Genomic DNA, 27,509 nt, shown 5'->3' with positions numbered 1-27,509 from the left:
ATGATTTTTTTTCTTTCTTTTTATAAATGAGCTCTTAATAGTGAAGTGCAATTTAATTTCCTTCATATAAGGCAGATAAACAATCAGATGGGAAAATGAGGCAATGCTAAAAACAGCTTGCCTGATTAACAAGACAAAATACTGAATGGTATCTAAAATTTGAGGCATCAAGTATCTGTGGTTAATCTCACAAAGAAATGTCCAGGTCGTATTTCACCCTAAAAAATCAAGTTGAAAAAAATTCTATTTTGCATTAAGAAAATAGTCGACTTTAAAGATTAAGCATAAAATACTGTAATACAGTAATGAAAACCATTCTGTCTGGACACAATTTAATTTTTTTTTAAATAAGCATGAATTAAACTTTATGACATAAATTAAAATCAATGTGTATTTGCAATTGTTCTTAATTGTTTCAGATGATTAAAATGTGTTCATTAAAAAATGTCTGTGATGGTCCTAAAAATAGGCTTCATTGTCTTCATGCAAAATATATATATATATATATATATTTTTTTTTTTTCAAGTGAAATATGACCCTTCTTGACAGTTTTCATGAGACTCACCCCTGTACAATTTAATTTTTTTTTAAATAAGCATGAATTAAACTTTATGACATAAATTAAAATCAATGTGTATTTGCAATTGTTCTTAATTGTTTCAGATGATTAAAATGTGTTCATTAAAAAATGTCTGTGATGGTTCTAAAAATAGGCTTGATTGTCTTCATGCAAAATATATATATATATATATATATTTTTTTTTTTCAAGTGAAATATGACCCTTCTTGACAGTTTTCATGAGACTCACCCCTGTAAGTAAACCAGTTATACCTGCAGTGCAGAATTTAGTTTTGTTTCTCAAAACTTTAAAATACTGATTTTCGTAAACTTCATTGGCAAATATAAAGGTATAGAAATCTGACTGTACAGAGCAACAAAAACACGTGAACACTGATAAATCGACATACCAGGGCGGCTCAGTAATGGAACAAAGCCAAACAACTGAAACTTTGAAGTCCTACGAAGTCTAGTTGAGTTGGAGTTTCATTTTCTGCCATTTTTTTCTTTTTTTAAACAAGGAAATATTGTTTTGTAAATCAGGCACACCTGGGCTTTATACACAGTAAAGAGCTGAGACACAGTTTCCATAGCAACCGACAACTGTAAGATTATGATGAAGAGCTCGTCACCGCTTTCATTAGTCCCACGTGAGTGACAGAAAAAAGAGCGTTCATCCTTCAGTCCTCGGTTGCCATCTCTGTGTTTTCTTCATTATTTGTGAGAACTGTGTCCTCTTCCTTTGACTCCTCTGTCTCCATAGCATCTTCCGTTTCAACAGTTTCTTCCTCCAAAGTGTCAGTATCTCCGAGCTCCACCTCCATCACCATTCCTCCTTCTGTTTCTTGCTCCTCACTTCCTCGATCCTGCTCTTCCTCTCCACAGCTCTCCTCATCATCCTCGTATTCCTCTCCCACTCGCACCACTCTGATATCGCTCATGTCCAGAGCAGTCAAATCCTCTTCCTCCTCTCCGTCGCTCTCTCTCTCGTCCGAGTCGAGCTGAGAGGGAGGAGTGGAAGTGCTGACCTGCTCTGGCAGCTCATGAGTGTCTCTCTTGCAGTAGGAGTATCGGTGGTTCATGTGCTGAGAATAAGAGCCTGAGTGAGAGAAGCGCTTCCCGCACTTGTCACACTGGTAGGGCTTCTCTCCGGAGTGTAGTCGTGTGTGCTCGATCAGGTGGTGCTTGTGTTTGAAAGCTTTATTACAGATGGCGCACTCGTGAGGCCGCTTACCTGGAATGACGAAGCAATATGATGAGGTTAGGACAAAGGAAGCACATATTAACAGGTACAATGGCTGGCAACATTTTTCAGGCACTTTCAAAATGTATGAATGCCTCTGCATTAGATGAGGGGTTTCAAACTGTATAATATAATATACGATATTAAATAATATAATACTATTTTAATACAACTTCATTGTAAAATAACTGTAAATGAAAAGGAATAAGTATATTTTACTCTAGAGTTGGAAAATAATTATTTTGTCTTAATTTCTCACTTGCAAGAGTTAAATCATCATGCTGTTATAGTAGCAGAAAACTAATTCACAAATGTATTTATAGCATTTCACTAGATTTGTAATTAATCATCAAATCATCCACAATTATATGAATCTGAAAATAATGCACAATGTGTTCCCAAATGCATGTTTATTATGCATACATTATTATATCTATGTATATATATAATTGTTAATTTCCCCAGATCATCATATTGTACATTCAAAAGATTGTTCAAAAAATGTCTATGAAATTAAGAAAATTCTATGTTTTACATATTCACAGACTCCTGGTTGAAAACGATGGTATTAAAGAAATATCTAACCTAGTTGCAGCTGCAAACAAATGTTATTTGTAACCAGGAGGTGGCGCTATTGCACCATATGTTTCGTGTTTTTCTTTCTGCCTTTCTTAATTGCAAACAGGTGTCGCTTGATACTAGTCTTACGACCAGAACAGGATAAAAGCTTCCACAGACTCTCTCTTCTCCTAACTCAGATGCTACATAAATGTTTAAAATGTTTTACTGAGATTCCCTAAAAAATGTTGATTATGGAGAGCTTTGTAGGGAGCTGGTTGATTGTTTTGTTTGAACAGAGAGGGAGGCAAGGTTTTGTCTTTGTCTTTTTTTTTTCTTTTTCCTTAGTGAAGAGCTAATTGTTAGCGAGTTTGGTTTTGTTATTAGTTTTCTTCATTTCTTATTTATTTTTTACACTTTGTTATTTGAGGACATGTCCCTCTCCTTTTCTATTTATTGTTTTTTAATCCTTATTTTATTTTTTATAATGTTTATTTTTTAATTTGAAGGTCTCTCTCCTGATGATTTAAATCACTGCCCAGGTATATCTTAAACGTTATTTTGCTTTATTATTATTGTTATAATTACATCATATATACTTTTTTTAATATCAGCATTGGGTTTGCAAGCACCAATAGTTAAGGTACATTAAAGGGTTAGTTCACTCAAAAATGAATATTCTGTCATTAATTACTCCCCCTCGTGTTGTTCGAAACCCGTAAAAAAAAAAAAAACGACTTTATTCCGCATTTTCGTCTCTACTGCGTCACTTTGGACACGCATTCACGACAGTAGTACCATGACGCGAGTGTGTGGCGGCGCCGGCGCTGACCCAGATCTGCCGTGATGACATCATTATGCCGGATCGGGGTCAGCGCCGCCACACGCTCGCGTCATGGTTCGAAACCCGTAAAAAAAAAAAAAACGACTTTATTCCGCATTTTCGTCTCTACTGCGTCACTTTGGACACGCATTCACGACAGTAGTACCATGACGCGAGTGTGTGGCGGCGCCGGCGCTGACCCAGATCTGCCGTGATGACATCATTATGCCGGGTGTGGCCCCGCCCCGCCACACGCTCGCGTCATGGTACTGTCGTGAACGCGCGTCCAAAGTGACGAAAATGCGGAATAAAGTTATTTTTGTTTTCTTTGTGCAAAAAAATATTCTCGTAGCTTCGTAACTTTACAGTTGAACCACTGATGTCACACGGACTACTTTGTCGATCATCTTGGCAGAGGGAGGGTCAGAGAGCCCTCAGATTTCATCAAAAATATCTTAATTTGTGTTCCGAAGATGAACGAAGGTCTTACGGGTTTGGAACAACACGAGTGTTAGTAATTAATGACAGAATTTTCATTTTTGGGTGAACTAACCCTTTAAAGTACTGGTCTATTTTGGTTTTTAATATTATCTAAACATGAACACATTTTTAAGTGTCTAATTACTGTAAATCACGTGTCATTCATGAGCGGTTTTTCCATACCTGTGTGTTCATATTTGTGTCGCAGCAGTGAGCTGCTCTTCTGGAAGATTTTGTCACACAGATCGCAGGCGTACAGGCCACCGACAGTCTTCCTCTTCTTCTTCATTAGAGGGGAGTCTTCATCGTTCTGGTCTTCTGACACGCAGTCAGAAGCGGTGTCTGCCACTTTCTGATGGAGAGTAAGATGGAACGAATGAGTCTGGAATGATGTCATGAAGAAAGGTATATCCAGATCTTAATGTTTGTATGTATTTGTTGTGCTTACCGGACAGCTGTTGAGTATCACCGTCCCCTTTGTGTCTGTCAAGGAGTTGTCAGGTGTTTTGACGCTGGGGTTGGTGGTGTAGGTGTAGGTGAGCTGAGGGATGAGGATGGTTCGTTTGTTACCGGATATTGCCGTGCCGATGCACGGAACACCTCCTGGCTCTGCTATGGCAACCAGCGTTGGCAATGGCGCTGTCACAATGTTTAATGGACCCATGCCTGCCTGAGTCACATAGATGGTGTTGCCTGGCAATGGTTGCTTCTTGAGGCAGGTGAGGTTGAGCGGTTCCTTTTGGGTGGAGACCAGCAGCTTAGTTGTGGTGCTGGCTTGAGTGGGGCTGGACTTTGGGAGCGAGAGATCCAGTGGTTCACACTGCAGCTCCTCCTCCACGTCTTCTGTCTTTACAATGACGAGATCATCGGTGGAGGCGCTGGCTGAAGGGGAGGTGGGTGAAGCGGCGCTTCCATTTTGGGTGTCCACTGAGGTGCCATCAAGGGGTTGAGTGGGAGTGCAGGTGGCTTGAGTGGAGTTCATTCCTTCAGGTACAGCAGATAGTGTAGTTTTCTTTGTCAAAGAAGAAAGACATTATTAATATTAATAAAACTCATTCATTTTCAAAGGCATCATTAATGACAACCTTATGTCTTAGGCCTGACAAGATTATTACATAATTGCTTGATTATGATAATTTCATTTAATAATCTGTGATTTAAGGTGCACTTTACAAAAACAATATTTGTAATACAATTGCATTTTGCCATCCAAAACTTTTTAGAACATTGCTGCTTAATATTTTTGTGGAAACGTGAAAAACAGCATTTATTTGAAATATATTATTTATAACAACAATCTGTCTTTGTTAAATTAAATATTAAGTAAAAAAAATTTTTTTTGAATGGTTATGTGTGTATATATATATATATAGGTCATTTGCAAACCTTTTTTTTATTATTTTTTTTTTTTCAGAAATCACTTTTTTTTTTAATTGTGCATATAAGTAATATCAATCAAACTGCAGTTGGGTTGTTTTGATTAAGTAATAATAACTTAAACAAATACAGGTAATTTACAAAATTAAAGTTAATTGAAAGTGTTTTTTTTTTTAACATTAAAAGTTTGTTTTATAGCAAAAGCAGATAACTCCCAACAGTCGTTTTTTGGCAAAAGCAGATAACTCCACATTTCATGTTTTAGATTTTTTTTGAATGGTTATGTGTGTATATATATATATATATAGGTCATTTGCAAACCTTTTTTTTATTTTTTATTTTTTTTCAGAAATCACTTTTTTTTTTAATTGTGCATATAAGTAATATCAATCAAACTGCAGTTGGGTTGTTTTGATTAAGTAATAATAACTTAAACAAATACAGGTAATTTACAAAATTAAAGTTAATTGAAAGTGGGTTTTTTTTTAACATTAAAAGTTTGTTTTATAGCAAAAGCAGATCACTCCCAACAGTCGTTTTTTGGCAAAAGCAGATAACTCCACATTTCATGTTTTAGAGTTTAAAAAAACACTTGTTTAATCTTTGTAATCTCCTCAGATGACAATGTAGATGCTTGACAAACGTTGTTGTTGTTGTGATCATAAACTGTATGGATGTGATTACACGGAGCTTTTCCCTCACCATTGTAACGCGCTGCTTTTGCAAGGTTCCGTGAAAACCTATCAGCTTTTATTTTCCTTTTTCGCCCTGAAGAAGATATCACAGATTCATCAAGTTTGTCGAAATTATCCATCCTCGATCACTTTTAGTCAGCTTTGACGAAACTCCTCTCAGCTAGCATGTCTTTTCAAAGTGATAGTAGCCTTGTCACCTGACCTGAATACAACGCGCTGATTCGCTAAAATGGACTTATCGGCTTCTGTTCAAAAACAACAAGGGCGCTTGTTGGCTTCTGCAGTAAAACATGAACTTGCGATGCCTTGAAAGTGGACAAAACCGGCTTTTTTGACAAAACGTGTTTAGGGTTCAGATCGCGCTATATGGAGAATAATGCACGGCAATCAGCTCTTTTTTTTAAGTGGTGTTTATCGGTTTTTGCAAATGAACTCTTCATATACATATATATACACACTGTATATTGAATATATATTTTTTCTTTATTTGTAAATATTTTATTTAGCATTTAAAATAGTCATAACTTTTCAGAGCTTTAAAGAAAATCCTAACAGCTTATTTTTTGATCATCAATCCACGTTAAATAAGAATAAATTACTTTTTAAGGTGTATCTGTGTTAAGCTTTTACTTAATTATGCAATGATTTGTATTCATTGTCAGACCAGACAAAATTCACAATTGTGACACCCCTATTTTACAGTTAAATAAAATGTGTTGTACTTACCTCTTGGTTGTTTTTCAGGTTGCCTGCAGCCTGGAGCAATATCCTCTTGGAGCGCATCTTCTGGTACCACTTGTTGACCGCCTCTAGAGGTAACCTGGCTGTCTTGGCAACCTGAGACAGCTGCTCCTCGCTAGGCTCTGGGTTCCGACTGTAGGCCTTCAGAAGAGGAAGGAGGCGTTCTGCCGCTCCACTCTTATCCTTATCCAGTAGAGAGGAGAGAGATATAGTTGTGGGCGACCCTTTGGCATCACTGTCTTGACTGTCTGAAGGCTTACGTTTGCCCAGGGAGCTGTCGCAAAGCAGACACGTTGCGTAATTATGGAAGTTATCTCCACAGGCGACGCCGCTGTGAACCGTTCCAGAGTGTGTGACCGGCTCAGTTGTCACTGTTGTTTGTTTCCCTCCTTCTTTATTTTCATCTGTCTGCATCTCTTTGTCGTCCTCACTTTGCACTTCAGGCTCGATCTTGGATGGAGAGGCCGGTTCGGTTTTGATTTTGATTTCTGGTGGGGCGGTCAGGTTTTGTTTTTCACATTTATCCTCCAGCAAACCTGTATTTTCAGTTGTCTTCTTCTCCGCTGGAGGAGTGTTTGTAGTCTTCTCTGGGGTTGATTTAATCTCTGTGCTCTGTGTGTTGGAATTGGTGACAGGTATTTGTCGAACCACGAGGCTCTGCGTCCCATCTGCCCTTCTCACCAGCAGTAAAGTTTGCTGGGTGAGCTTTGGTTGTGCCGCCCGAGCTTGAACCAACCTAGCAGCCTGCGCAGGTGTTATCTTGATGATAGACGCCGGTTTGCTGAGGTTTCCAGTTTGGACTGGTTTAATGATGTTTACCTGTGTAGGTTTTGGAGTACCTGATGTTTGCGTTTCAGTCGAGTTGGACTGTACCGACTGAAGCTGCCCCACATTTGGCTGTGCAACGTTGGACACTGTAGATTTTGCCTGCGTAATACCGGTTTGTGTTGCTGTGGGCTGCGTTGTTTTCACTTTTACTGCCTTGAGTTGTGAGTCCAGCTGGGGGTTGTAGTTGATGATAATTTTGGCATTTCCGTCTTGTCCCACAACCGGCAGAGAGATGGCAGAGATCACCTGCGGCTGCGCCTGCTGCGGCTGCAACACGATAGCTTGCGTCTGCACCGGCACTTGACCTACAATTTTAGCGCTCGTTCCGTTTGCATTGGTGCTAGTCAACACCTGCCTGATGACATTACCATCCATCGCTGCGTTCAGCGCGTTTTGTAAGTCGCTAAGGTTGATGCTGATTGGCTGGACAAGCCCGACAGTGGGCAGGACCAATGTCTGGATGATGCCTTGCGGAGCCACGACTCCATTGTTAGTGGTGGTGGCTATCGTGGGTGTTGCTGGCGCAGGTTTGGGTTGCTGTTCGACAGGCTCCTGTTTGATCTGTTTCAGGGGGAGCTGCTCTTGCAGAGGCTTGTTGGTAATGTCCACCTTCTCCCTTAGAAGGATGTGTGTGGGGCGAGAAACGGTAAGAGCCGTTTTCACTCCAGGTGTGCGAGGAAGGCCGTTGACCGCAGGGGTCACACTCGCACACTTCTTACTGCTGATGTGAGAGCTGTAGGACCCCGAGTGTGAGAAACGCTTCTGACAATTAGAGCACTCATACGGCTTCTCACCTGGATAAACAGAGATAAAGAAGCTTATCAATTAGAAATGTAGTTCCAAATATTGGTGTCATGAAATTTTTTTAAAGAAATCTTACCCTCCTTGTGAAGGGTGTCAATGATTGTCTTCTGGACAACTGTCAGATCAGCAGTCTTCCCCATGATTGTGTAGCCTAGTGAACCAAACTGAGAGACCATTTTGAAGGCTCAGGAAACCTTTGCAGGTGTTTTGAGTTGATTAGCTGATTGGCATGTCACCATATTCTAATTTGTTGAGATAGTGAATTGGTAGGTTTTTGTTAAATGTGAACCACAATCATCCCAATTAAAAGAACCAAAGACTTAAACTACTTTAGTCTGTGTGCATTGAATTTATTTAATACACGAGTTTCACAATTTGAGTTGAATTACTGAAATAAATGAACTTTTCCACAACATTCTTATTTATTGAGATGCACCTGTACTTTTATTCAGCATTAAATGCTTGAACACTAAATGGTTCAAATGTGTCAGACATTTACAGTGTTACAAAAGATTTATATTTCAAATACATGCTGTTCTTTTGAACTTGCTATTCATCAAAGAATTCTGAAAAAACATGCATCTTGGTTTCCACAAAAATTATAAAGCAGTTCAACTGCTCAATATTGATAATGATAAATTATTCATCTTGAGCACCAAATCAGCATATTAGAATGATTTCTGAAGGATTATGTGACACTGAAGACTGGAGTAATGATGCTGAAAATTCAGCATTGCATCACAGAAATAAATTATATTTTAAAATATATTAAAATAGAAAAACTTTATTTTAAACTGTAAAAATATTTCACATTTTTTTTGTTTTTACTGTAATTTTATCAAATAAAAGTAGCCTTGATGAACATTAGACTTCTTTCAAAAACATTTAAAAAATCTTTATAGGCCCCCCAACTTTTGAACGGTAATGATATATTATAAAGTGCTCAGTGCTTACAAAATGATATTTGAACTTTCCTTATTAATTTATTTGTATTTATTAAAGGAGATGTTTATACTGTTCATACTTGAACAAAAAAATAATTCTTATTATAATAAAATATTCAAAACTTTATCTCACAATTTAACTTTGTTTTTAGACTTATAATTTACTTCTTATTTTTTCAGTCTGATGTGTAAACAAGTTTCCATTTTTTCTTTAGTTTCAGAAACATTCTAAAAAAATAATAGACATAGGTTACAAACTGTGTTAATAATGAACCCTAACCTAAAGTTAAAATTGGCCTAAAGTGATAGCTCACCAAAAAATAAACAAAATCTGTCATCATTTACTCATCCTCAAGTTGTTCTAAATCTGTATGAGTTTCTTTCTTCTTTCTGAATGTTGGTAACCAAACAGTTGCTGGTCCCCACTGTCTTCCATAATATGGAAAAAAAATACTATTGAAGTCAGTGGGGACCTACATTCTTCAAATTATCTTTTGTGTTCAGCAGAAAAAAGAAACTCATACAGGTTTGCAACAGCTTGAGGGTGAGTAAATAATGATAGAATTTTCATTTTTGGGTGAACTGTCCCTTTAACCTGAGTTTACAAAGACATTAACCAGTTACATCCACTGCCAAAATAATTTCTGTACTTCACTGACCGCTATGTATGCGTAGGTGCTCCTTTAGGTGATGTTTGTATTTGAAGGCCTTGGAGCATTCTGTACACTTGAACTTTCTGTTTCCGCCTGACTGAGAAATAGTCCGCTGACAAAAGAGAGAGACAGGAAAAGGCAATTGTTTGAAAGTGTTTGAGTCAACATGTGACTATGAACAAAAGCTCTGTGTGATTTCCTCCACAGAGGTGTGAACATCATGAAGGTGTGAGAGCAGCGCTGTACCTGCTCCCGGACGTGTCTGTGTGCGGTCATGTGACGGACGAGCTGCGTGCGGTATGTGAAAGTGTAGCTACAGAGGGAACAGCAGTAGTTGTCTTCGCTCTTTTCATGGCGTAGTTTAATGTGGTCCTTCAGCGATGTGTGACGCTTGTAACCGCGGGAACAGTGCGGACAGGTGTGCAGCTGCGAGAATGCGTCAGGAGTACCTGACAGACATATGCACAATTAAATAAACTGTAGAGAAAAAAGCTGATAGCAACTGAAGGAAAGACAAAAAAACTCGGTGGCTACCATTCTCATCGTGGACCCCTCGCTCTGGCGTTCTCTGAGGCTCCTCTGGGACGTCTGAGTAAACATGCTCTGTTTCCGTCTGCTCTTCCTCACCGGCCACTTCATCATCAGCACCCTCTTCCTCATCAGTGACACACTCCTCTTTCAAACACACACAGGCAAATTAGATCAACTAAAACACATACAAATCCCATTTTCTCAGCTTCTGCTCCAGGGCCAAAATACCAGCAACAGTGTGTGAAAACCTTGTGAAGACTTACAGAAAACGTTTGACCTCTGTCATTGCCAACAAAGGGTATATAACAAAGTATTGAGATTAAATTTTGTTATTGACCAAATACTTATTTTCCACCATAATTTGCAAATAAATTCTTTAAAAATCCTACAATGTGATTTTCTGGATTTTTTTTAATCATTTTGTCTCTCATAGTTGAGGTATACCTATGATGAAAATTACAGGCCTCTCTCATCTTTTTAAGTGGGAGAACTTGCACAATTGGTGGCTGACTAAATACTTTTTTTCCCCACTGTAGGTGTTGGACAAAATAATGTGAACACTTGGGAAATATTTCTTTATTAAGGTGTTTTGTCTTTAATACAGCTTCCAACTGTCTTAGAATAGATTAATACAATGTTTGAATAGCCTAAAGTGAAAAGTCATGTATCAGAACATCTGTTAAGTTGCTTCTGAGATGCTGAAGGATGGAATCTGCTTCTCACTCTTTTTTCCATGTCTGCCCAGTGCCCACAGTGGTGATCATATGTATAATATAATATTCAAGTCAGGTATTTGTCAGGTTATTTGTCTGCTCAGGGAAGAAGCTGATGTTGGTGCTCCAACTGTTCAGGGTTTATGATCATGACACCTTCGCATTTTACCATTGGTGTCTGATGAATTTTTACCAATTACAGCTTTTTCATGGATGTTCGCTTTGTGACGTTTCCTGTGGTTGGTTTTATATTTGCCTTTTGGGTTGAAACGTATATGCATACTGATATACAAAAACAACCTGACTGCAACCTCGTTTAGTGAAACACACTTTGGGTTTAATCGAAATGGAATATGCACACAGACACTGAATTTTTGGGTTGGCTGTAATGTAGCAGTTTTATAAAACTGCAGTTGTAATGATATTTGACCGGGAAGTGGGCCAGTATGGCCCACACCTATGTGCTATGGAGGCCCCCGTAAGGACCAGGTGACGCATTACGAATGAATAACGACCTGAGAGAGAGGAATGAGCTCACACACACACCTGATCCAGCCATCCTATCCCAGCACACCCTCACAGACTTGTCAGTCCAACTATTTGTCCCTTTACCAAAGTAATTTCAAGCTCTTTCCATGACAAGCAGGCTTAAGTGCCCAAAGAAGCCAAGCTTTTCCCAGTTCTCAGCAACTTGAGTTTGAAACTGAAAACTTGTGTGTTACATCCAAAGCTCCCTGTTGTTTTCTGTTCTTTATCTGAATACCCAGGCGGAATATAGTACATGACTTTTAAAATCTGAACAGATTTTAAAGCACAAGGCATCATACACATGCCGACTTTGTAAATAGTTACAGGGAAAAACTGGGCATTATACACTAAACGACTGAGAATCACACACACCAGACTTTCAAGATGTTCTGGACACAACAAACTCAAGCAGGAACATGCGCTGAAAACAATGTGTTCTAACATCAGCTCAAAACATCAAACACATTTGATGTCTTCTGACTGGATGAAAACAAAGTCTGAAGTTGAAAAATCTCCATGCCCATCATACACTACACATTTTTCTGTGAAATCTGTCAGCTTGGAATGCCCAAAATCGGCAGACTGTCTGAATCCCCCCCCAATACTGCTAAAAGGCTATGAAAATGAGATAAAAATAAATAAATCCATAAGAGCTCTGTGAGTGTTTTGCACCAGGAATGTGATCTGATTATGCAAAAACAGTTCCTGTTTAAGGTTTCTGTTCCTTGAAATGACCTGCACAAAGTCATTTCACATACCTGTGCATGCCAGAACTGAAAATTAAGAATTTCTGTCATATAGACAGAAAAAATCTTTATTTTTGCCATACAGACAAAAAAAAAATCATTCAAAAACCTTTGGTGTTCTTACAGCTGATTCAGATCTCTGCTGAATATGGGCTGGGCTGAAATCACAGTATTTAGCTATTTAGCAGGTGTGAAGTAATCAGAGATGCTTTTACCCCTGATAGAAATGCATTTAAAATGAATCTAATTTAATCTCATTCATTGTTCCAGCCAAAGCTGTTGTCTCTGAATCAGTATGCTGGATCTTATCATGACTGATGCTTCCTAGACTGCCTGAACTTTCATGGTCAGCATAACATTTATGTTATGTAATTTCATAGTTTCATAAAGTACTTAATTCACAAAAACATTGTCCATACAAGACATATTACAGCTACATTTCTGCAGGAGCATGCACCTCATTGGGAACTGAAAACAATGTGTTCTAAAATCAGCTCAAAACATCAAACACATTTGATATATTCTGACTGGATGAAAACAAAGTCTGAAGCTGAAAAATCTCCATCAAACACTACGCATTGTTGTTGAACCCCCCCCCCTTATTTACTGCTAAAAGGCTATGAAAATTAGTTAAAAATAAATAAATCCATAAGAGCTCTCTGAATGTTTTGCACTAAACTGACCTTTGACTCTTATTTCTTGTATTAAAGTATCTGGCCCCAGGCTGCCATCTGTTGAAAGAAAAGAACAAAAATCTAATTACTACAGTGTTTTGATTAGATCAATTTATTATTAAAATAGGATTTATGACACTAAATTGTGTTTTAAATTTTGCTCCAACTGTTGTTTTATTATTGTTTGTGGGGATAAGAAACAGTTCAAGGGACGAAACCAAAAAATAAAAATCTTTTGCAAAACGTAATAGAAAATGGAAAAACCTTTCAATTGTTTTTAGAGTAATTTTAAATGTGTCATCGGATGCCCATTTTCCACAAGTAGATATGATTCTTTAGGATCTTAATGAAAAGTCTATAACATACTTTGGTTAAAATTTCTCAATGGTAGTGTAAAAAAACACCTTTTTTACCCTGTCAAAATCAGCTCTGTTTTCAGCAAGCCATTCTAGTCCATGTCGCTTTAAATGCTAATGAGCTCTGCTCACCCCGCCCCTCTCTTCAGTGGGGTGACGAGCAGACTGTAAACTTCAGCCGCGAAACTGGCTAAACTAGCACGTTATTAGGAAAGCCGATTTGCAAAGATTCATAAAAAACCCTTATACTCACTTCTTCTGTTGATGAAGCTGGATCACGAATGATTCGCGCGAACTTAGACACATTTAGGCAGATCGGGATTCGGCGCATTCCCTTCAAAACGAAAGTAACGTTAATCCTCTGCGTCTTCAGCGGCTCAGATGTCGGGAGTAAATGACGACTGCTATATTCATTATTACATCCAACAACAAAACACCTCAATCGCTTAATCTGAGACATTCTTGTCTTCCCCAGCACCAGAGTCGACACAATGGCGGACAGCTCTCAGCTCACTCAGGGCGGGTCTAAGGTAAGACGCTAGTGTCAATCAACTATCGTGGGAGGGGCCTGTGCAGAACTACGTCATTCTGACAGGAATCTCAGAACAACCTGATTTGAGAAAGGGGATTTTAAAATAGGGATTTTAAAAAAAAAACACTGGGTGGATTTTTATCATTATAGGATGGATCTGTACACACACTTCCAACACACATTTATGTTCAAACAACTTGTAAAGTGAATTTTGCATCCGATGACCCCTTTAATGCTGGTAACCAGTTAACATTATTATTTTGTTCTGATCATGAAACCAAAGAATTGTTTTTACAATAAACTTTCAGAAACGCCACTTTCTGTTGCTTCAATCCCGCACTCTTATGAGGGGAAAAGTTCAACTATCCAATAATAAGTGCGGCAAATGTACTAGATTCTGCACCACAAAAGTCATGCTATGGTTGGTCGCAGCCTTAGACGTCACGCCCACGGACCGTTGGCTGAACATCTGATGCATAAAGCACACAAAATTGGAAACACTTCGGGAGTTTCTAAGTCATCATCGGATTGGTTGAATTATACAGGATTTCCGGGAGACATGCGTGTCGTGTTCTTTAACGTTCCACCTGGAAACAGATATGCCGTGACGCCAAACCCCCTTATGTTAGAAGAAAGCCATGGTGTTTACAACTGTGATAATGAGTGCTTATCAGGATCAACTAAATGCTGAATTTTTTAAAGTATGTGAAATATTTAAAGTTTGCAGCATATAATCTTTAAAATACGTCCAAGAGTTTTACACACGGTCTGTTATTGTGGTGACATTTCCACGCCCCTAAACATGACGCGGCACAAACCGAAACATGATTGGTTGCTTTATCTGTCAGTCATATGGCCTCTTGGGCGGTCCTTGGCCATTCAAAGTGGCCAAGGTCCCCAGCCCCTCTGCCGTCAGTCTGAAGGTCTGGCTACGCGAGACTATGCTATGGTAAGATGTGTTATATGTCAAGCATTAGTCACTTATTCTTGCAACTTTCTCTATTACACAAATGTTTACATGGTTCATTTCAAAGCTTTATATTTTCTGCTTCGAAGTAATCAAAATACATACATTAAATGCATTACGTTAATAATCTCTTATTGTTTTACTCACCGTCCTGTGTGCATGTTTCAGAGAGCTGCCGTGCAGCTTTGAGCTGGAATACTGAGGACGTTTGGTCAGGATCGTCAGCAATACTGTCTTCCTCTGCAATGTGCAGTTTGTCTTCATCATCTGAATCTGAGGTCGCCTCTGGCATGCTGCTAAAACTCCTCACTACATGACAGAGAGAGAAAATTACCTGTTTCGTTTAGGATCACAGATGTCCCCACATTCAGAGATATTCATACTCTTTTTGCACTAATGGCCATGTTTGATTCTCTTAAAACACATGTGCATGTGTTTGCAAACAGGACACTTGTTGTTCTGTTCTGCAGTGACGTGTCTGTAATCAGTAACAGCTGTCATTTTTGGGGTAACCGAGGGTTCAAACATGTAAACACACATGCATGCTCACATGCAGAAATATATGAGCACACACATACAATAAAAGGTAGAATCTGTGCCCTGAAGACAGGAAGTGAAATTCGGCTAATTTTAGATCAGTTTCCTGCAACCCAGAAAAGCTTTTTACCAGCTGTATGACATAATCAGAAACACAATAGAGAACAAAGGGACCATTTAAACATGTTTTTAATAGTATTGTCACACATACACACATTTTGACATATGGATTCTTTCTCTAAATCTGAGAGCACTAGTTTTAAAATGCCTTTCAATTGTGCACAAGCATATGAGGTACTGGAAAACTCATCTCTGATGTGAGTGTGTGTGTGTGCTTGTGCACACATGTCAGGATACGAAGAATACTTCCAGATGTGCATGTCAAATTTGTGTTTCGTGTACACACAGATTTAAACATGTTTGGTTTCTATGGAGCTCATCCAGTTTCTTCAGCTGGAGAATTAGATTGTCAACAGGAAGTGACGTAAAAGTGATCTGATAATGCAAAAAAAAAGTTCCCGTTTAAGGTTTCTGTTCTTGTGCACAAAGTCATTTCACATACCTGTGCATGCCAGAACTGAAAATTATGATTTTCTGCCATACAGACAAAAAAAAAATAATTCAAAAACCTTTGGTGTTCTTACAGCTGATTCAGATCTCTGCTGAATATGGGCTGGGCTGAAATCACAGTATTTAGCTATTTAGCAGGTGTGAAGTAATCAGAGATGCTTTTACCCCTGATAGAAATACATTTAAATTCCATCTAATTTCATTTAATTAATTGTTCCAGCCACATTAAAAGGAGATGATGTCTCTGAATCAGTATGCTGGATCTTATGAAAAAATAATGATGATGACTGATGCTTCCCAACTTTCATGGTCAGCATAAGTTAAATTGCATAGTTTCATAAAGTACTTAATTCACAAAAACAAGGCATATTACAGCTCAATTTCTGTCTGTTCTTTACACAAATCTATTGTATCAGAAGCGCATGAATTATATACTGCTTTTTGTTTCTCTTTTGGAACCTGACAGCCTCTGGATGCCTTATACTTTCATTGTATGATTGTATGGCAACTAGCAGCATGAACATTCTTCAGAACATCTCCTTTTGTGTTCCACAAAAAGAAAGACATACAGGAACATTTGGAACGACATGAGGGTGAGTAAATGATGACAGTTTAAATTTTTTGGTGCACGCAAAATGACACTTTTGCCCTCTTTATGGGTGAGTTTATAGTGCAGCACCTGAGCGGCTGGCAGGGTGAGCTGTTCCAGTGTGACCTCATAATCAACACAATCAGGTCACTATGGTACCCTCCATTTCATGTGACATTTCCTGGGATGAGGTGATTTGGCTTGTTATAGAGTGCACCTGCCACCATATGCACACACACAGAGAAACTCTGACTTCATTCAAGCGAGTACAGATTAAAATAGGAACACCTGATATTCTGAATGATAAGTAACTGGAAACACGAATAAACAATTGAGTGTGTTGCACAGAAGAGCATGAACCTTTGAGAATTTGTTTAAAGGGGTCATATGATGCGATTTCAAGTTTTCCTTTCTCTTTGGAGTGTTACAAGCTCTTGGTGCATAAAGAAGATCTGTAAAGTTGCAAAGACTAAAGTCTCAAATCCAAAGAGATATTCTTTATTAGGGGTGCTCCGATCAGGATTTTTGAGGCCGACTGCAGAAAGCAGTATCTACCGATACCGATCACCGATACCGATCGTTTTAAAGCCTTCTTTTTATCATTTATAACTATTTATAGTGATACTCCAATCAGGATTTTTAGACATTTATTCAGGGCCTGAATTTCATTTTTGAAAATGGGGGGAATTCCCCTCTTAGGTGACTCTTGTGAGAGAGGAAGCAGCTTTCACACAGGAGTCCGCTACTGATCAGTGGCTGTTTACCTTAAACACAACATTTATCCATTATTTTGATTTCAAATCCAAACATTGTCATTGAAAATGCTTTTTCAGCATTGCAATTCTTTTTTTTTACACAGTACAGTAATACAATCTTTCACAGACATGTTAAAACACAATAAATATAAGCAACACATTATTCAATGCTTTTTACTTTTGCATTTACTTCTAGTTTTATATATTAAGTTGCTCAAGCAATTGGCAAAACATTTAAACTACTTTTCTTACGTTATCACAAACTTACCATTGACAGAATTAGACCGCTCTACTGCCTTTTCTTTTGCATTTAAATCTTTATTACAAGCAATCCTGTGGTTCATAAAGAACTTTGTTTTCCTACCTCCACGAGTGCCATCTATTATTGCCTTGTTTATCTAAAAGTGCTCTTTCCCTTTAAACCTAGACATGTGTTGACTGTGAAACACAGTAGACTTTAATAATATGCATTTATGGTGTAATTACTACATTTTCATGTCAAGTCATGTTCATATTTACTGCAAACAATGCACTGTTACTTTAATTCAGCACATGCAGTGCAGCAATAGACTCAGTGAGGAAACGATCTCTGCACTGCTGCAGACGCACCGCTCCTGAACGCACTGCCGGACCGCAACTGTGTGCAGTGTGAATGCTTTAATCCGTTAACATGAGCACGGAAAAAATATGCACCACGTATGCACTGCAAATGGAGTAATGTGAACCTGGCATTATGTGTGTGTGCTGTGAGTGTGCATGAGCGTACTGTCTCCAGGAAAGCGCGCGAGCGCAGAATGGTTAAACACTGGCAAGAATTTAAAAGAAATGCAATTGATCAACTTTAGTGACGATGTGACACTGCCTCGATTGTGCAAGTGACAATTCCTGTGTCAGCTGTGTAGCTCGCTTATAGACAAACGCGATGTGTGATGATTTGAAGTCATTTGCGTATTTTGAGAGAGAGAGCGCGTGCGGTGATTCACTCTCGCGGTTTGTGAAATTACGTCTCACACAATGTTTTCAAATTACTTTATAAGTTATCTAATGAAGAAATATGAAGGTGAGTACCTCACCTTCAACATTATAATGATTTCACCCACGCCGGACAGAGACTGAGACGGTGCCGCTGCATGTCATGCCAAACCTCTCACGGCAGCAGCATCATCTTGAGATCGGCCTTTTTAGAGACCGCCGATCAAACATCCCAACAAGATTATTGGCCGATAATGATTGGTAGCCAATCAATCGGAGCACCCCTAATAAATACATTCATGAATGTTTTTCATTAATGGATTTTATAATACAAATAGCAATGTGTAACATTTTACCATATTTAGTGCAACATTTTTATTTGTTCCCAACAAAATAGTTTTTTCACTAAATGTTTGGATTTCTAAAATTGTGCACTGATTTTTCTAGAATAACTTTTGCTGCCAAATTACCCACTAACCTAGTTTATGATATATTTTTGTCATAGATTATGAATATACATATATTTTTTCATATTTATTGTTTATTTTTCTTTATAATGAAGTAGTCTGTATTTAGTAGATTGTGAAAGAATGATTATCATGCAACATTTTTATTTGTTCCCAACAAAATAGTTTTTTCACTAAATGTTTGGATTTCTAAAATTGTGCACTGATTTTTCTAGAATAACTTTTGCTGCCAAATTACCCACTAACCTAGTTTATGATATATTTTTGTCATAGATTATGAATATACATATATTTTTTCATATTTATTGTTTATTTTTCTTTATAATGAAGTAGTCTGTATTTAGTAGATTGTGAAAGAATGATTATCAGTTCCACACACAGAGATATATAAATTCTACATTTATTTAAACGGGAAAAAATAACTTCACTGGTATCGGCCAATACTGAACCCTAGGTATCGGAATCGATATCGGAGGTGAAAAATGCGGATCGGAGCATCCCTATAAATATCTATATGTGAAAAATGATCTATTATGTGAAATAGCTTACTCTTTTGTTTTAGTGAATTTAATCAACAAATAAAATGTGATTTTTGATTTGATAAAAATCTTGCAAATTCATGCAAACATATGCACTCAAATGTAAATGTATTTTAATGTGTGTTTGTGTACAGTATAGAGAGAAGTGTGTGCGTGTGTGTGTTGGGACGTAATCATTTAGAATAACTTTGGAGCAGCGGCCACCTGAGATGTCTGTTTCTCCCAGCTCTTTTGGTTAATAGCCCTGATGTACACACACTGCATCAGCCACATGAGTCCAATTACACACTGCACCATCTATCGGTGCATTTTATTTCTCTCATTCACCAACATATTTCTGCTTCGTTTGATCACACAAACACAAGTCCCTCCCAACCCTCCCCCACCCTAAAAAAATAAAGAGAAAACCCCTCCCCTTTACCCTGAGAAACTTTCCCCCTGCCGTACAAAGAGGCGGCAAACCACCAGGAGAGATTAGCATGCAAAAAGAGATGCTCAGCAGTCACAAGCCCCCCCACCAACACCGAGTGAAATGTAAAAAGCTCTTTAATGCTCTCACATATCCCTTTTCCATCAAAAGGGAAGGAAGTGTGAGAAGAGCTCAGTGCTACAGGTGTATGTTTTGTCTTTGCTTGTCCCATGCATACATGCATTCACACCATACCTTTACAACACACATTAACTCATGCATTACAATATACTTCATTGTTATAATGTAAATCGACATTTAGGCCTTTTTTTATATTGTTTTGAAAATTGAATTCACCTCGACTCTTATACATATTGGATATTCTACTTCCTCAGACATATAATAATAATATTAACAAGACATAAAATCACCATAAAACTATTTCAGATTATTTTGTTGTTAATGATAAAATATTTAACAAGAAATCTGTAAGAAATGCAAACAATAAACTATTATATATATATACAGTTTTTATACTGTACAAACTATTTTTATCATCCTACACCTGCCCTACACCTAAACCTCACAGAAAACTTTTTAGATTGTCAAAAAAAACACTATTTAGTATGTTTTTAAGCCTTTTGAATTACAGGGACACAGGAAGTGTCATCATAAAGCACCTTCATATTGTAATACCTATGTCATACCCATGTCATTATACAAATCTGTGTCCTCATAAACCACCCAAACCAGTGCACACACACACACATATATTCTACTATATCTATATTTATTATATCTATGTATGTTCATATGTAATTGATATAGTTATATAAGTGTAATAACTAGAGCCCGACCGATATATTGTTTTGCCAATATTATCGGCCGATATGAGCCTGTTGCCGATATATTGGTATCTGCGAATATGCCGCCGATATTAAATTTTTTTTACAGAACATATAACAAGGGCTGGGTATCGAGTTTGATACTTTTTAGGCACCGACCGAATTGCCTCGATACCATCGAGTATCGAAAAACGTCTTGTCGTTCGGTACCAAATTTCGATACCTAAGGCGTTAATCTCATCAGCGTCAGTGAGCCAATAAGCCTGCAACACTAGCCGGTGTGTTCGATTAGAGGCGCGGTGCAGATCGATCATCCGCGAGAGCGATTCGAAAGCACATGGAGCAATCTGCTCTCGTGGTACTGTAATACCACCAGTATAGAGTAGCGCGGGAGCTGCGTGGAGTTCCGATCATACAGATGTCCGATTATTTCCATGTCTTCCACCTTTTTTATGTAGGCTACGGAAATCAAGCTTTCTTTCTCCCAGTCTCTCTCACAGACGCACACACAGTGCAGACACGCGGAGCCTTCTTGTCAGCGCTCCCCCGCGAATTTATCAGTAAAATAGTTTTGCAGCTGAAAAGCTACATGACATTTCTCAGTAGCGAGGTTCATGAAGGAGTTTAACTTAAAGATTCGCTATTAGTAGACGCTGCTGCTGAGAGACGCATAGACGCAGGTATTCACACACACTTAATCTCTCTCTCTCCCTCTCTCTAATAACCGCATTAGACTGCATTAATAACTGCGTAAGCCTGCATATCAATGGCTCAAGCCTCTGTTATTAGCTCTAAAATTACGTTTTGGAGTTTGCAACGGAACAGTTTGGGATGAGGTGCGTAAAAAAAGATCAAGCGATCCCGGGGGGCTACCGACGCGCGGAGGGTGGTGTTCGAGAGGGCTCCTTGAGCTGAAGGGATCCCCTGAATTTGGTGCGGATTCGCTGCGCTGTTACAGAGATATGGCCGTTCAAAGTTTCAATGGTTTTCCATTGACTTAAGCTTTAAAGCGTTTCATCCAGGTCGCCAGTAGCAAACAATGGAGATAGTGACACCAGTCAACACTTCACTTCAGTAAGGACTTGTTCAGGCAGCAGCATTCAAGCGTTGTCTTATTCGACCGTAAGTGCCCTGCGAAGTGGACTTCACATGAAATTCCGCCATGATTCCAGTTCCAAGGGAACATACACATTACATTCAAAGGGCATTAAAGTGCACGAGACGTGAATTTATATTGTATTTATTTACAGAGGTATATTATGTCACACTTCACTAGTAAGTTTCGTATGTGTGTGAATACAGTAGCGAAAATCCGTGAATGAATGTTTCGAAGTGAAACAAACTTTAACGGAATAAAGTTGAATGGAATTGAATTGAATTAAAGTTGAATAAACTGCACTGATGTCAGACTCATTTTGGATAATAAAGTTTATTGTTAGATTGTTAAATGCCCTGCCTCCATTACGTATCTCTGTCACGTCATTATAAGTGTTTGATCACCACATTTGAGTGATCATTGCAAAAAATGTGTTTATGTATACAGTATATTCTGTTTATGTATATACTGTATTCTATATATAGTACAAGTCAAATGTGTGGACACTCGAATGGGAAAGTGTCCAAACTTTTGACTGGTACTGTACTATAATATACACAAAGAATATCGGCCGATATATTTTTAACTCCCTAATATCAGTATCGGTATCGGCCCCCCAAAAAAACCATATCGGTCGGGCTCTAGTAATATCTTTTAGGTATGTTTATTACCAGACAAGAATATATATATGAAGAGTTAATTTGCAAAAACCGATAAACGCCACTTTAAAAAAAGTGCATTATTCTTCACATATAGCGCGATCTGAACCCTAAACACGTTTTGTCAAAAAAGCCGGTTTTGTCCACTTTCAAGGCAACGCAATTTCATGTTTTACTGCAGAAGCCGACAAGAGCCCTTGTTGTTTTTGAACAGAAGCCGATAAGTCCATTTTAGCGAATCAGCGCGCTGTATTCAGGTCAGGTGACAAGGCTACTTTCACTTTGAAAAGACATGCTAGCTGAGAGGAGTTTCGTCAAATCTGACTAAAAGTGATCGAGGATGGATAATTTCGACAAACTTGATGAACCTGTGATATTGCCAAAAAACGACTGTTGGAGTTATCTGCTTTTGCTATAAAACACACACACACACACACACACACACACACACACGTTGGTATATGTGATTTATGGGGACTCTCCATAGGCGTAATGGTTTTTATAATGTACAAACTATATTTTCTATCACCCTCCATCAACCCTACACCTAAACCTCACAGAAAACTTTGTGCATTTTTAGATTTGCAGAAAAACACTATTTAGTATGTTTTTAAGCCTTTTGAATTACAGGGACACAGGAAGTGTCCTCATAAAGCACCTTCATATTGTAATACCTATGTCATACCCATGTCATTATACAAATCTGTGTCCTCATAAACCACATAAACATGCACACACACGCACACTTCAGAAAATAAAAGAATTTAAAGCAGACGGTGAATTCTTAAAACAAGAGAACCATCCTGATAAATGTTAACATGTGTGGCTTTAAAGGTCAAAGGTTGACTGAGGGTCAGGAAGAATGAGCAAGGCGGGAAAAAACTAAGTGACTTATTTTAAAACATAACCTTAAAGGTCAAAGGTTGACTGAGGGTCAGGAAGAATGAGCAAGGGGGGAAAAAACTAAGTGACTTCTTTTAAAACATAACCTTAACGTCTTCGTGAAAATACCAGTTACCAAAAAAAAAAAAAAACCAAAGCAAAGCAACTACGATGTCTGTCATTGTTTTGTCTTTCTGTATCTCACTTGAGATGTGAGTATAAAATGCAAAATACACACTTGTAATCCCATGTGCTTCCTACCAGCATTCACTCACACCTACAGGACTGATAATGCACACAGAAACACACATGCCATCTGATGCTACAGTACTTATGGTGACATGTCTCTTACAAACATGAGGCTGAGTAACTGAACCAATGAAAACGAGTCTCGAATGGACCCTGTGACCTCATTTCCGTGCTGTAACGCCCTAAGATCTCAAGGTCTAGTGAACATGTCATGCGCGAGAGCCAGCGGCACGAGGAATGAAAATAAAAGTCACAGCAGCGTCACTCAGCGCTCCTCCTAGTGCTTACGTCACACCTCCGTTCATCAAACAATACATCCGTCCGCGCCAAAAAAAACCCTGTTCGCTTTGTATTCTTATAACATTTAATAAGCACGTTACATCACACGAAACATCCAAAACAGACCACAACATGTTTAACATTGACAAAACTATGAGAATTCGCTCGGTAACGACGGACACAGTGAATCAGCGCCTCTCTGGACCTGAATACTACCTTTGTTTCCATATAAAGAATGTGTGCTGTAAAAGATTAGTCTTCATAAAACAGCTTAAATCGCGTTTATGTATTATGTTAAAATAGCATCATTAAATGCCAATGAGAGCACCTCTGTAGGTGTTTCGTCACCTATGGTACCTGGCTCGTCTCGACACACGAGCAGCCGCGCCGCCCCGCCCTCACTGCAGCAAATAACGGTCCACACCGCCATTACACAAGTACCTTACGGGAGAAACGACCTGTTTGACTTCTGACCAGTAATACGACGGAAAGCACCACTAACAACCACCTTATGCGCTAAATATTTCGTTCTCGACCACTTTACGGCTGCTGAAACCGGACTCCTGCGCGCGAAATAAAAATATAAACACAGCAACCTGTGTTCTAGCAACGAGCGTACAGCGAAATATCACTCAATAGTGGATGAAAGCCAAATAAAAGGCACTCTGTCATCAGTGTGAGCGATGCGGACGACATGCACGACTGCAATCAAACACCATCTTCTCTCTCTAACGTTACCTGCACAAGTTGCCATTTGCCGTGGCGTGTGCTGGGCGCCTCTCTCGCGCTTCGCTCGGGCAGATCGCGTTTCACACACCGATACCCCTCCAGCGACTGCGCAATCACGGCTCTGGACACGCGAGGAGTGCGATGAACGGTAAAAGAGGACATTGGCTCGCTCTGTTGTCTCCTCACCGTTCAGGTGAACACGTTGACGGCTCCTGAGCGTATTACGTCGCGAGCGGATCCGCGCTCGTTGCCGCACGCACGCACGCACGCACAGGAAAAGGTAGCTCGGTGCTCATAACTGCACGGCGGACTATATTAACGTTACAGGATTACCGGAAAGGTTATTTAAAGAGAAAGCGACGTCAAACTAGAAGTCAGCATCTATTCAGTGTTGGGCGTGGATGTTTAGATAAGAAGTGGATGACAGCAATATGTACTTTTAAAATTACTTTAGTACATCTTATGTAAGATAGCACATGAATTTGTAGGCAATTCTCTGCAGAATGCAACAATTGTTGCTCTTATGAGGAAATGGCAAACGCTATATATTTAATTAGAAAGAAAAAAGTTTTGTAATCTGGCAGAGTGTTGTTTTCTATGAATTAAATACAAAATGTTCTCTTGTAAAATCTAGAAATAACATTCTGCTAAAGATTGCTCAGGAAACTCAGGACTGGACGCTCTTAAAGGGATAGCTCACCCAAAAATGAACATTCTCAAATTATATTAGTGACTGTCACCATTCACTTTTATTGCATATTTTTTGTAATGACAGTGAATGGTGACTGAAACAGTCATTCTGCTGAACATTTCCTAGATATGCAGGTTTGAAACAACATGTTAAATGATAACAGAATTTTTGTGATGAACTGTCCTTTTAAGTATTTTATTAGATTTGTGAGCAAATTGTGAGGGCGTTATGGCACCAACAACTGTCAAGAATCCCAGAGACGTCATTTAAATGCAATAAAAGTGTATGCTTTAGAATTGTACCTGTACTGTAGTTTTGAAAGAGTGCGGCACTATTTGATTCACTCAAGTTTTTGATCAGGACGAACTCTAAAATAATGAATTGTGCCTTGACTCGAAGTAGTTTAACGGACGTGCGTCCTTCCGTATAACGGTCCGGGCAGACTCAGGTATAACGGTGCAGCACACTGGGACAGCCCAGCCCGCTCCCATGGTACACAACTTCATAAGTCGTCATTAAACTAGTCCAAAGATGGAAAAAAAACAACCGGAGCAAATTGAAAACAACTTTTCTCCCTTTCGTTCTTATGTGTGCGATCTGATATCAGCCTGTGGGACTCACCGTTGTTGCGTCGTGGCTGTGTCTGTTTTCTGCGCTGGCACCTGGGGCCATCCGCCATGATTTTTGCACTGTGTCTGAACGCTGCCTCGCGGATTGAGCCCCCTCTCCCCCCTTGGTTACCCCCTCCCCATAACAGGCCCCTCTCCGCACCTGCTTTACGACATTCTGCTTTACGACATAACCTTTTTATGCAGCGAGAACACCTCTTCTCTGACGCCCCACCCTCTGTGGGCAGCCATCCACTTCTTTCAAATCTGGGGCAACATCCTACATGTGTAATAAGCGTGTATTACATTAAGAGCAAGCGGGGCGGGCAAAAAGAGTTTAGAGACACATTTAAGGGGAATAGGTTTATTGTAATATCGGGAGCGCCCCCGACAGGCTGGAAGTCTGATGACGTAGTTTGTTTAACTCTTTAAACCCAGGTTAAATGTCAGCGCCAGTGCAACACAGTAGCGACGCGTCCGATGCACAGCATTTCAGTTGTTTTCTCTCTTTCATAAGCAAAGATACTGGGATTGGTTGGATCAGGGTTAAATATGTTGATTCATATTCACTGATATATATATATATATATATATATATATATATATATATAGAATTACTGAAATAAATGAACTTTTCCACAACATTCTAATTTATTGAGATGCACCTGTATATGTGTGTGTGTGTGTGTGTGTGTGTATATATATATATATACACACAAGGCTCTGTTTGTTTACATTCTATTTGTTATTAAGTAGTGTATAGTAGTGTAAATGTAGGACATATTTATTTAGTTGTTTGTTTGTTTGTTTGCTGTGGCTGGTCAATAGGTGTGTTGTATGATGTTAGGTATTACATAGAGGCTCCATTGCATGTAGTGTTAATTTTGTCAGCTATTTTCATTTTAGTCTTAGTTTTAGTCCCGGGCTAAAATGTCCTTGTTAGTTTTTATCATATTTAGTCAGCCTTATCCTATTTAGTTTTAGTCAAGTTTTAGTCGACTAAAAGTCTCAACATTTTAGTCTAGTTTTAGTCGAAGAAAACCTGAAGTATTTTAGTCTAGTTTTAGTCAATGAAAACTTGACATTTTAGCAATAAAATTATTATTAATTAACCGTACAGCAGTATTAATTTTGGCAGCCATTTTTAATTTAGTCTAGTATTACTCAAATGTACAACTTGTTGTGTTTTTGTTTATTCAATGAAATGAATGAGCATTTTAGTCAGGTTTTTTAGTCAGAAATATTAGTCACATTTTCGTCTTTCTGTATAATGGTTAAACTGATAAAAAAAAAGTAAGCACAAATCAATAGAACATGGACACATACATGGTGTATTTTACCTCATCTAGTGTACTGATTTATTATAGGCTTTTTATTATATAAATCAACACCAAAGACTTGTGCAATCTCTCTGTCTACATTATGAAAACAGCTCAAACAAACGAAAAAATATTATAACAGTGAAAGTCCTAGTAATTGCACTAATTCCATAATTGCAATAGGCTGTTTCTCTATTAAAACAACAGCGATTGAGTAAGTGTATTTATTCAGCGATCACAATCGCAAACAATATAGTGAGATGTGTGCCGCACACGTCCTGAAAAGTGAAGCCAAAACGTTTATTTCGCCCTTTGGCGGCTAGTGAATAAACCTCGCCTTCTCCATTTGCAGGAAAGGGAAGTGAGCCAAACTAAAATATCAAATTACACTTCAAATACCCTTTTCCCAAAGATGTATGATGTATGGTCAAGGGTTTATTTTTCGATTACGTTTGCTTTAGTTAGTTATTTGATTCTATAAAAATAGCGTGTGGGGTCATGATTTTATGCTCGTGATTGGGTATGTGGCAGTTACTTTGATACCGCGGGCGGCTCCTCCAG

At 38.6% G+C, this 27,509-nt stretch overlaps 1 protein-coding gene across 4 annotated transcripts; it reads right to left on the bottom strand.

Moving 5' to 3' along the window:
• Positions 1 to 1,067: 1,067 nt before the first annotated feature.
• LOC107557795 (zinc finger E-box-binding homeobox 1-like) lies at positions 1,068 to 25,778 on the bottom strand. 4 transcript variants are annotated; one of them, XM_016241334.1, is made up of 10 exons: positions 25,643 to 25,778; positions 14,901 to 15,062; positions 12,908 to 12,955; positions 10,241 to 10,381; positions 9,953 to 10,155; positions 9,713 to 9,818; positions 6,463 to 8,099; positions 4,113 to 4,676; positions 3,848 to 4,016; positions 1,068 to 1,794 (listed from the first exon to the last, which is right to left on the bottom strand). In XM_016241334.1, the coding sequence occupies exons 1-10, from the start codon at positions 25,698 to 25,700 to the stop codon at positions 1,241 to 1,243; spliced, it is 3,642 nt and encodes a 1,213-aa protein (XP_016096820.1). In that variant the 5' UTR covers positions 25,701 to 25,778; the 3' UTR covers positions 1,068 to 1,240. The 4 variants fall into 4 exon arrangements, with proteins under 4 accessions (XP_016096820.1, XP_016096821.1, XP_016096822.1 ...); XM_016241335.1 differs by lacking the exon at positions 25,643 to 25,778 and adding an exon at positions 24,340 to 24,591; XM_016241336.1 differs by lacking the exon at positions 12,908 to 12,955.
• Between the last annotated feature and the right edge of the window lie 1,731 nt (positions 25,779 to 27,509).

Source organism: Sinocyclocheilus grahami, unplaced genomic scaffold (genome assembly GCF_001515645.1).
Source record: "Sinocyclocheilus grahami isolate Dianchi unplaced genomic scaffold, SAMN03320097.WGS_v1.1 scaffold620.1, whole genome shotgun sequence".
NCBI classification, from domain to species: domain Eukaryota; kingdom Metazoa; phylum Chordata; class Actinopteri; order Cypriniformes; family Cyprinidae; genus Sinocyclocheilus; species Sinocyclocheilus grahami.
This window is presented reverse-complemented; position numbering and strand designations above follow the sequence as displayed.